Genomic DNA, 12,029 nt, shown 5'->3' on the forward strand with positions numbered 1-12,029 from the left:
CCGATATACAAACCATTGAAAAACAGAACCGGACGGAATGCCAACCACCCCAGAAAACCAAGACATATAACTAACAAGCAGGACAGAACACCAACGCTTCACCGGAGGCGCACTGACGATGTTACCCAGCAGGGTAATGAAACGTCTGCAGTCAAACACACCAGCTCGGCGAGCAAATCTACAACCTCATCCACAACCCGAGTTACAAATCTTCTCAAAAAATGTATGGAACTAGTTTTACTCTAAAAGCTTATCTGAACCTTGTATTTAATCTTGAACTCTATCGCTGGAGTAAAGATGTTCTTTATTCAGTTTATGATTGCGTATATTTGCGTACTTTTTGGTTTGCTTAACTCTTTTTTTTAAAATTTGAATTGTTGGTAGGATTTCAAAGTACTTTAGTCAAAATCTTTTGCCACTGTATTTGTCTGAGATAAATGAACTACTTTAACGACTGGTGATTTCTGTCAGACCTTTAAATCTTCCATTTAGTGCAGTTGTTTCATGAAAACTCTGGCCTTGCTTGTGAAACCTGTACTAAACTGTTGTATTGTGACTCCTTGGAATAGTTCAGTTGGTGAAACGTAAAGAAATACTTGAACTTAGTGCCTTCCTGTGTCCCTAAAAGCACAGTGGCTGTTCCATCAGATGTGGCAGTTGTTTTTGTTATGGCATGGTCTTAAACAATGATATGAATGACAATTTGATCTGTCTTATCTGATGAAAGTAGGAATGTTGCAGAGATTTTTAAAATCTGTCAAATTAATGTATTTAACCCTTAATTTCACATGACATCTGAAGAATCAAATCATTCTGCAGTGCTGAATGGATGCGAAGTTGTCAATGATGTTGAGCATTTTTTTAAAATGGTGTTATTCTTCCATGTTCAAGGTCGAACAAAGTGCTGTTCACTCTGGGAATGATAATCGTTTCAGTGGCCTGGTTGCATTTGTGACAATATTATAGTCACTTTTAAGTGGCTGGCAGTAAAGCAAACATAAAGTTGCTTCTATATCACATAAGAAATAGGATTAGGCCAGCTGGCCCCTCAAGCCTGACTCTTCATACAACAGCTTCTCCCTCCTGTCTTTGTAGTTACCTTTACTCAACTGTAATACCATTACATCTAAATCAATCTTCTCCCTCAAACTGCAGGGTGAATTCAGTCATATTATGGTCACTGCCTTCAGGGGTGCCTTCACCTTCAGCTCCCTAAATACATCTGCCTCATCGCACATCATTAAATCCAGAATTGCCTGTTTCCTAGTGAGGTCTATCACAGAACTGCTCCAAAAAATTCATTCCACCAATGCCTTTTCTTGAAATTCACTACCAGTCTGATTTTCCCAATCTGCTTGCATATTTAAGTCCTCCCTGATTATTGTAATAGAAAAGGCATGTAAGAAAGGAACTACCTCCAGATTTATTTCCCCCTTCCCCCAAAATCCCCACCCTTTTCATACTTGTCCCTTTATCTGCTGTGCCTGGAGTTACATTCCTGACCCTTTCCTTACCCTGTGTTCCATTACCTGTTCTGGAAACTTTTTAACCTCTGAGCCTCCCCCACTAACTTTATTTTCCAAGCAACTGACCCCCCACACCCCCACTATTTAGTTTAAAGCCGATCCACAGCCCTACTTATATGATTCGCAAGGATTCTGGTCCCATCACGATTCAGGTAGAGTCTGTCCAATAGGAACACATTCCTTCTTCCCCAATACTGGTGCCAATGTCCCATGAATTCAAAGCTGTTTCTCCACACTAATCTCTGAGCCACACATTTACCTCTTTAATCTTGTTAACCTTGTGCCAATTTGCTCGTGGCTCAGGTAATAATCTGGAGATTATCACCTTCTTGGTTCTGCTTCGTAATTTAGCTCCTAGCTGCTCATATTCCCTTGACAGAATCTCTTTTCTCTTTCCTCTTTCCATCTATATCATTGGTACCGACATAGACCACAGCAACTGGATGTTCCCTTCCCACTCCAAGTTCCTCTGCAGCCCAGATGAGATATCCTGAACCAAGGTGCCAGGGAGGCAAAACCGTCTTCAGGACTCTTGATCTTGGCCACAGAAAACAATGTCTATTTCCCTGATTACAACTACATTTCTCTTTTCTCTTCCCTCTTGACTGGCTCTCTGTACCATGGTGCTGTGGTCAGTTTACTCATCCTCCCTACAGTCCCCACTCTCATTCACAGAGGAACAAGAATCTCAAACGTGTTAGACAGATCAAGGGCTGAGTTTCCTGCAGCACTACCTCCTGGATTCCTCTACCTGCCTCACTCAGTCACACCCTCCTATCTCCAACTACTGATTGAATTTTACGTTGTTAATCTAAGGGGTGTGACTGCTCTCTGAAACACAGCATCAAGATAACACTTACCCTACCTGATGTGTCACAGTGTTCAAAGCTCAGACTCCAGCTTGTCAACTCTGAACCCAGTTCCTCAAGCAACCAACACTTGCTCCAGATGTGGTCACTGTGAATCACAGTGGGGTCCACCAGCTGCCACATCATGCAGTTACAATGCATTATCTTGCCAAGCTTCTTTATTTTAATTCCTTATTTCTTTATTTGATTTTTTTTAAAAAAAACTTTTTTTGTAGCCTGTAAACATATCCCCTCTTTATCTTCAATGTGAAAATAACCTATAATAGTCAAATTAATAGCTATCACCAACCAATGAACTTACGATTTATCTTTGTCGTTCTTTTGTACTGGGTCCCTGATCCTGGTCTTCAGTTGTCCTGTCTTACAAACTATGAGCCAAAAAAGCACCTCGTTCTCCTCTGCACAGAATTCCCACAGGGCCACCAAACTCCCTGAACTATATACTCACTTGGACTGTGTCTTGCTCTGGATGGGATCTCTCCTTCCTGATCGTGTGCTGCCAACAGGCCCGTTCTTGAAAGGTCTTACTTCAGGTCATCTTCCAGTAATTTCTTAGTACACTGCCATGTCACCATTATGGAAATTAAGTGGGACATGGGGTTTTCTTTAAAGGTGAGTGAGGAGAGTGCTCTGATTTGTTTCTTTACTTTTTTAAATAAACTTATTTGGTAGTCAAAGTTTGAAACAAGATTTGATTCTCAAGAGCTACCACAGTTTTATTAAAAAAAAAACTTGTGGAGCCATAGAATAATTCCAGCCAGTAGTTAACAGAAACAGTGATTTTCTATAGCATGAGGTTGCACAAGAACGCAACTATCGTGTTATAGGAGAACTACCTGTACATTAGAGGATAATTTGTGAATGAAACGATGTACTTCAAACAGCATTTTCAAAAATTGTGCTCAGTTGTAGTGCAAAGCTAACATAGAATAAGCCCTGGATGGACCCTGTGCCAAATTAAAAGAATTGGAGTACAAGAAGATTAGCAAGCTGCACACCTAACAGTTTATGAAAGAAATTTACTGGCATGGCAAGCTAATGCTCACTGAACCCATGTTATGTCCCCTAAAACCAATCTTCATTTTTTTTATATATGCACCATTATATTCTATTGTGTACCATGCACTTTCTATGCTGGTATCTATGCTGTCATCTAATTTATTTTAGTTATTTGAAATTAAAAGCTCAAAAAGGGGAATAGTTATTTTTAATAAATTACTGACTAACCAAGATTCGGTATCAGTACTTATATCACAAATGAATAACGCATGATGTTTTTGAAGGTTACCAAATTATTTGTGCAAATTTTGATATTTTCATCTGTCTGACACAACCTCAATTTCCTTTGCACTTACTATGTATTCTGTTTTTTTTTGCAGTCAAGTTCTGATCAGAAGTAGAATCCTGAGGGAAAATGGCAGATATATCCCAAAACAGGTGACTCTTAGCTTCTTTACTTAGTCCCAAAGAAAAATAAATCCTTGATCCTTGGATGAGTAGATTTAACACTCAAATAATGTTTGGTTTTGAGCCACTGTCATTGTTAAATATAGTAAAAGAAATTTTATTTTGAAGTCTTTATGGTAGGTAGGTATCTGGCTTATTTCTCCTCAGTTCTTGATTCATTATAAGATGATCAGCGAGGCCCAATGTATCCGTCTATTTTTCATGATGTGGCAGTGCCAGTGTTGGACTGGGGTGGACAAGGTCAGAAATCACACGACACCAGATTATTATCCAACAGGTTTATTTGAAAATACAAGCTTTCAGAGCCTTGCTCCTCCTTCAGCTGTTAGTGAGAGAAGTGGTATCAGACACAGAATTTATACTAAAAGATCAAAGGGTCACACCACTGATGAGGATGTACTAAACAAGCCTAAGATGCTGTTGCATTTTAATCAGAAGGTTTTAATTGATTAATATGTATATGTAAATCCCTGAATTCCTTTCGAGCCACTGTCCCGTGGAAACTAAAATTTCATCCGTGTGAAGAGGAGGTGACATTTTAGGTCAGACAATGCATGTTAGGTGTGAGGTCTTGTCTAGAGTCTGTTTGTGTTTTGGTTTGGTTTAGAATCCGAACTACCTCTCTCACTAACACTTGAAGAAGGAGTAAGGCTCTGGAAGCTTGTGTTTTCAAATAAATCTGGACTATAACCTGGGGTCATGTGATTTCTGACTTATTTTTCATGCATCAGTTTTTGAAATTTTATCCTGAAACATTATTACCATCTGTAATAATCTCTCCTTTGGTTCAAAAATATAAATTTGGGGAGGCGATGGCCTAGTGGTATTAACGCTGGACTGTTAATCCAGAAGCCCAGATAATGTTCTGGGGACCTGGGTTCAAATCCCACCACGGCAGATGGTGGAATTTGAATTCAATAAAATATCTGGAATTAAGAATCTAATGATGACCGTGAATCCGTTGTTGGTTGTTGGAAAAGGCCATCTGGTTCAATGATGTCCTTTAGGGAAGGAAACTGCCATCCTTACCTGGTCTGGCCTACATGTGACTCTAGACCCACAGCAATGTGGTTGACTCTTAACTGCCCTCTGGGCAACTAGGGATGGGCAATAAATGCTACCTAGCCAGCGATACCCACATCCCATAAATGAATAAAGAAAAAAAAATTCAAATTCTTTCTGCTTTCTAAAGGCCTTGCTTTTTCTCAGTTTTTAAGTGGAATACAGTGGCAAGTGCTGTGATATGGCTGTATACCTGGCAGTTGCAATTCAGTAAACTTGTCTAAGTTGCCATTCTTGGCGTGGATATTGAATAATTTAATAGGCTGCTTCAGCATCGTATTGTTCTTGCTAGGCATCCAAACACATGAATTTACAGCAGTGGTAACACGTGACCCACTAGATGCAGGGATTCATTCTTATTTTCCATTTTGTGATTTTGAGACCCATCATTAACATAAACTAATTAAGGACTATGCATTGATCTTTGCATCTGGCTGTAGCATGCAAAGAGCTGTTTAAAAAATAAAATCAAAGCAAAACCAATCCTGTCCTCACCTAGTGACCATACAATGCACATCTTCAACATGGCTGCAGTGAATGATGAAGCCACAAAGACCAGATGTTCATCTCTGTTTCCTGCCTTTGTTCCCAACATGAGTGAATATTCTTTCTGACAGGTGTTGAGTATTAGGCCACTGGAAGATACTCGATGTGTAATGGATACCCTACAAGTAGCTTCTCCACACCAAACCCCCACCCCCACCAACTTTCCCCAAAAAAACTGTAGGGTCTTCCCTGAATAGATAGAGTTGGGGCCAGTAGAGATTTTTTTACTGAAAGGTTTCATTTCCAGGATAAACCAAAGTAATAATTTTATGTAATCCTTCAAAATGCCAGATCTGGATTGAAACAAAATACCTTAATAGAGTCATAGAGACACATAGCACGGAAACAGATCCTTTGGTCCAACTTGTCCATGCCGACCAAATATCCTGTATAAATCTAGTCCCATTTGTCAGCATTTGGCCCATAACCCTCTAAACCCTTCCTATTCGTGTACCCATCCAATGCCTTTTAAATGTTGTAATTGTACCACCCTCCACTACTTCCTCTGGCAGCTTATTCTATATATGCACCACCCTCTGCGTGAAAAAGTCACCCCTTAGGCATCTTTTAAATCTTTCCCCTCTCACCTTAAATCTTTGACCTCTAGTTTAGGACTCTTCCCTGGCATGGCAAAGACCTTGCCTATTTACCCTATCTATGCCCCTCGTGATTTTATAAGGTCACCCCTCAGCGTCTGACATTCCAGGGAAAACAGCCCCAGCCTATTCAGCCCTCTCCCTATAGCTCAAACCCTGCAACCCTAGCAACATCCTTGTAAATCTTTTCTGAACCCCTTCTAGTTTCACAACATTCTTCCTATAGAAGGGAGACCAGAATTCCATGCAGTACTCCAAAAGTGGCCTAATCAATGTCCTGTACAGCCGCTACGTGACCTCCCAACTCCTATTCTTAATGCATTGACCAATAGAGGCAAGCATACCAAATGCCTTCTTCACCAACTTATCTACCTGTGACTCCACTTTCAAGGAACTATGAACCTGCACTCCAAGGTCTCTTTGCTCAGTATCACTTACCATTAAGTGTAGAAGTCTGCCCTGATTTGCCTTTCCAAAATGCAGCATCTCCCATTTATCTAAATCAAACTCCACCTGCCACTCCTCGACCCATTGTCCCATCTGATCAAGATGCCATTGTAACTTCTTCGCTGTCCACAACACCTCCAATTTTATTGTCATCTGCAAACTTACTAACCTCTTACATTCACATCCAAATCATTTATATAAATATTGTATTCAGGTTTCTATATGGATTGGATTCTTTCTGTATATTTCTCGTGAGCAATTTTTGCTTTTCGTGTGTACTTACAATCTACACTTTGACCTGACTCTCTTCTTTAAATTTCCAGTCCTTCCTCACAAGGAAATATTATTTTAACAACCCAGATGATGGATTTTTCAAGAAGACCAAGAGAAAAGTTGTTCCACCTTCCCCCATGACTGGTATTGTGGTTTTTTTCTTTGTTTAGAGGATATGTAGTCTCTCTTTCATGAGAGATCTAAACTGAGGTGACTGTAAAGGATGATATAGAAATCTTTGAAAAAGAGGAGTATTCTTTCATTACATTAACCAACTTTTTTATTGCAAAAATATAATTTATTCATAAAATCTTTTATCTATATCCACAAGCACAAAACAGTCTGTACAATCCTTGCATATCAAGAAAAACATTGGAACTTGACATTCCCTACATTAGCGAAAACCGAAGGCCCTTCTTAGTAATGCAAGACACTATTTACATACATTGTTATACTTTGGCAGAAAGACCTTAGACAATGGTTTGTTAACCACCATCTCAAAAAAAAATTATATAGTAATTCATCTAATTTCAGTTTATGGAAACCTTATAAAGCAAGTTGGCTTCACATTGCCTAGAAAACAATGGTGGCTGCTCTTGAGATTTAGTGACTATATATGCTAGTTCTTAACAATGATGTAATTTTTTAAAAAGCCCATGACTGAGCTAGTTGAAGAATTTGAAAGCAATAAAATGAAAAATAGTGGTCAGGTTGTTGCTAATTGTTTACTTATGCCCTTTGAAGCTCACATTACATTTCCATCATCCTTTACCAGTTTGTGGTCAGAATGTATTGGAACTTTTACCTAAATCATCCTGATTTCTATAAAGACTGAAAAAAAAATGTGGGGCACCAAGTCCAGCATTTCAAATGATTTTGACTACTTTCAAAAAACCTACAGCTAACACATTCAACATATATTTTCCTCGTCAAACGCTGATGGACCTGTTTTGTTTCCAACATTTCTGTCTTTATCTAACCTTGATTTATAAAGTCACAGGCAAGGAATTTCATGTGCTTTACCAAGGGGAGATGGGGAGTTGAAGGCCTAGTTGCCTTATTGCTATACTGCTAATCCAGAGACCCAGGTAATGTTTGAATACCAACATGGCCAATGATGAAATGTGAATTCAACAAAAAAAAATCTGGAATTAAGGGTCTATTGATGACCATGAAACCATCGTTGATTGTCAGAAAAACCCACCTAGTTCACTAATGTCCTTTAGGGAAGGAAACTGCCATCGTTACCGATCTGGCCTACATGTGACTCCAGACCCACAGCAATGTGTTTCGTTCTTAACTGCCCTTTGGGTCATTACGGATGCACAGTAAATGCTGTCCTAACCAGCAAAACTCGCATCCTGTGAATGAATTCTAAAAAGAGCTCTGCACAAGCCATCTCTTTCTGGACAGGCTCTTATCAATTTATACAGCAGAAAATGTAATTAGCACAGTTGTAATAATTGTACATGCATTTTCATGGTAAAACGTGAGATTTTTCAAGAAATATCTGCTTGCACGTCAATGTTAACTAGGAATACGTAAATTTTATCTTCAACCTGCATCTACTTCCTCTTGCAAGATGCTGTTGTTGCCTTCATGTTATTTGATAGTCAAAACTGTACATTTAGCATAATGGTTGATGAGAAAGGCACGTGATGGCTTGTAAACAAATATTTGTTGCATCAGGGAATCCTGTACAATGATGGAGAAACCTCCATCATTTTCAGATGTGCACTGTTCTCCTGTTAGGAGGAACAAAATAGGATGTTTGTTTTCGGTGCTAAACAAAAAACAAACTGTGGATTCTGGAATTCAGAAACAGAAACTGCAGGAAAAAAACTCAGCGGTCTGGCAGCATCTGTGGAGTAAACAGAGTTAATGTTTTGGGTTCAGTGACCCTTCTTCAGAACTGATTGATTGTGTAGCCAGGAAAAGGTTGGTACATATGCTGAAAATAGGGATGGGAGAGCATTCTCCCCACCCCACCCCACCCCACCCCACCCCATCCCACCCCACCCCTTTTAGTAGCTATTTATTCTCCTAGGCTGACCTTTACCCATTTCTTTGTCTGGCCAACTGTTTTTCTCTAGCTCTGACGTCCATCTCCACCTATCATTTATTCTTGGCCTTCCCCCTCCCCCTCCCTCACCCCACCCCATCTTCAGCATGTACCAACCTTTTCCTAACTACAATCAGTTCTGAAGAAGGGTCAATGGACCTGAAATGTTAACTCTGCTTTCTCTCCACAGATGCTGCCAGATCTGCTGAGTTCTTCCAGCAATTTCTATTTTTGTTATTTTCAGTAATGTATTACAGGGTTAATAACTGGAATTTTATTAACCAGAATGATGCAGTATGTTAATAAACTAATTAGGACATGCGTTTATTTTACACCTTTCATTACCACAGGACATTACAATGTACTTTTTGGTGATGTACTTTCAAAGCAAAAACCGGAATTACTGGGAAAACTCAGTAGGTCTGGCAGCATCTGTGGAGAGAGAGCATCGTTTTTGCTTCTCATTTCCAGTATCTGCAGTTTTTTAGTTTTTCATTTAGTACTCTTGAAGTATCGTCACACCTGAATGTGGAAGATGTAGCGGCCGATATACACACAGCAAGGTCCCACCATCAGCAGTGTGACCATGACTGTATCATTTGCTTTAGTAATGTCGAATGGTGGATTGGTCAGAGCAAGGGAGTAGCTCCCCTCCTCCTATTCAAAATGGTACATTCACTTGAGGGACCAGGTGAGGCATCTGTTTAATGTCACATGCGAAAGACTGTGTAGCATTTTCTCAACATTGCATTATAATGTCAGCCTTGATTTTTATGAAGTTTCTGTGTGAAATTGTAGAACGTTGATTCATACCCCTTGTTTCCCACGAAAACAAATCAATTGAAATGATCAGTTTTTAACCTAACATTGGGGGCGTGCCTGTTTAAAGTCACAATGTGGCTCCCAACTATTGTAGAAATGGTACCTGAGCAAGGGTTTTTGCTTATAAAGGAGATGAGACTGAAGCTTATTATCTCTTCATTTCATATTTTCAGACCCCACTATGGTGATGGATATGATGAAGGGCAATGTGACCAATGTACTTCCTATGATCCTTATTGGTGGTTGGATCAACTGGACCTTCTCTGGTTTTGTTACCAGTAAGTAAAACACTGTAGAAGAGTGGTAGTTAAAATGCTGTACATAAACTGATTCCTAATGCCTTTGGACAAACATCAACTGCAACTTTATTGGTCAATGCATTAGGAGTTGGGAGGTCATGTTGCAGCTTATAGGACATTGGTTAGGCCACTATTAGAACGCTGCATGCAATTCTGGTCTCCCTGCTATAGGAAGAATGTTGTGAACCTTGAAAGGATTCAGAAAAAATTTAACAGGATGATGCCAGGGTTGGACAGTTTGAGCTATAGAGAGAGGCTGAATAGACTGGGGCTATTTTCCCTGGAGCATCAGAGGCGGAGGGGTGACCTCATAGACATTAATAAAATCATGAGGGGCATGGATGGGGTACATAGAAAAGATCTTTTCCCCAGGATGGGGGAGTCCAAAACTAGGGGGCATAAGTTTAAGGTGAGAGGGAAAAGATTTAAAAGTGGCCTGAGGGGCAACCTGAGGGGTTGCTGCATGTATCGAATGAGTTGCCAGACGAAGTGCTGGAGGCTGGTGCAATTATTTCATTTTAAAAGGCATCTAGATAGGTATATGAATAAGAAGGATTTAGAAGGATATGGGCCAAATGCTGGCAAATAGGACTAGATTTATATAGGATATCTGGTCGGCGTGGATGAGTTGAACTGAAGGGTCTGTTTCCATGCTGTGTATCTCTATGACTCTAAATAAGTGATCCCCTTTTCCCACATCACTAAGACAGTTTTCTCCAACTGAGTATTGAGTAACAGAAACTTTAAAATGCCAATCCTTTGTAATGACTGCATCATTCAAACCAGTACATTGCATATGAAACTATCCTCAATCCAAAGCTGAAGCTCAACCTCCATCTCTTACCAAACACTAAGACCACTTATTCAGCCTCTACAATGTTGTCTTTCTCTAGTTAGCCTCCAGCACTGGAACCCACATTTAAATTTTTGACATCTTTGGACTTAATTTCTCTAATGTTTGCTAGTTTTCCATTCTCTACTTTATATAAACGTATTGTTCATCCAAAACACAACTTGCCTGTGCCATGTCCCAAGCCAAATTCTACTTATCTCACCATCTTCATCTTTGCTTACTTTGGCATCCACTCCTTAGGACTTTGCTTTTGAAATTCTTGTCTTCATCTACAAATCCTGCTGTGGTTTTCAATCCTCTCTGATTCTAAATGCCAGAAACCAGCTCCACTGTTAAAGCCTTTTAACATTCCATTAATGTAAGTTTTTAGATTAGTTTTTCAGACTTTCAATATATAACATCTTATTCGCTGCCCAACAGTATATGTTTTGTCCAATCTCTGTAGTCTTTCTCCCTATTCCTTCACAAGAAGTTGAGTCATGTCCCCTCTGAATTTTAGTTTATAGGAAGTATTCATTAAGGGACTACATCTCCTTTTCCCATCAATTACCTTGACTTCAATCTGCAATTTCCCTATCATGACCATTATGTTGAAATTAGTGGAATTCTTCCAAGCACTGATTTAATTGCTTTGCACTGTCTTGGTGTTAATTTTATTATTTATTAACACAAAGGGAATCTATAATTGTAGATCATGTTAGTCCCAATGCCAAGACTTTTTTTTTTACTTGATTTATTATTTTTACATGTACAGAGATACAGTGAAAAGTATTGTTTTTGTGCTAACCTGACAAATCATGGCTTACATAAATCCTTCGGTAATAGAACAGAATGCAGGAAATAATGTTGCAGCTACAGAGAAAGATCATCTCTGATATGAGAAGTCCAGTTGCAAGTCTGAACTTTATACCAATAGATTTAAACTGTAAGTTCATAAAATCGAAGATGGAATGTTTTTGCAAATAACTAAAGCACTTCTTTTTACTTTTCAGCCAAAGTTCCATTTCCTTTGACGCTGCGTTTTAAGCCTATGTTACAGCAGGGAATTGAGCTACTCTCACTGGATGCTTCCTGGTATGTTGACAAGTATACATGAGAACAGTCAAGAATCAGAAAAGGATATTCAGCCAATCAACATTCATCCTTGACACTTCCAAGATCATTTTTTGCACCATACTTTAACCGTTACTTTAAAAGAGTCAGTGAA

General features: G+C 39.3%; 1 protein-coding gene across 1 annotated transcript in view; it reads left to right on the forward strand.

Moving 5' to 3' along the window:
* Positions 1–3,769: 3,769 nt before the first annotated feature.
* LOC109911118 (ER membrane protein complex subunit 3) overlaps positions 3,770–12,029 on the forward strand; it is a 29,684-nt gene continuing 21,424 nt past the window's right edge. Inside the window, exons 1-4 of the mRNA XM_048606324.1 lie at positions 3,770–3,832; positions 6,837–6,930; positions 9,844–9,948; positions 11,815–11,896. Coding sequence (XP_048462281.1) covers positions 6,924–6,930; positions 9,844–9,948; positions 11,815–11,896 — 194 coding nt within the window. The 5' untranslated portion in view covers positions 3,770–3,832; positions 6,837–6,923. The remainder of the gene's footprint in view (positions 3,833–6,836; positions 6,931–9,843; positions 9,949–11,814; positions 11,897–12,029) is intronic.

Source organism: Rhincodon typus, chromosome 16, assembly GCF_021869965.1.
Source record: "Rhincodon typus isolate 14 chromosome 16, sRhiTyp1.1, whole genome shotgun sequence".
Lineage (NCBI taxonomy): Eukaryota > Metazoa > Chordata > Chondrichthyes > Orectolobiformes > Rhincodontidae > Rhincodon > Rhincodon typus.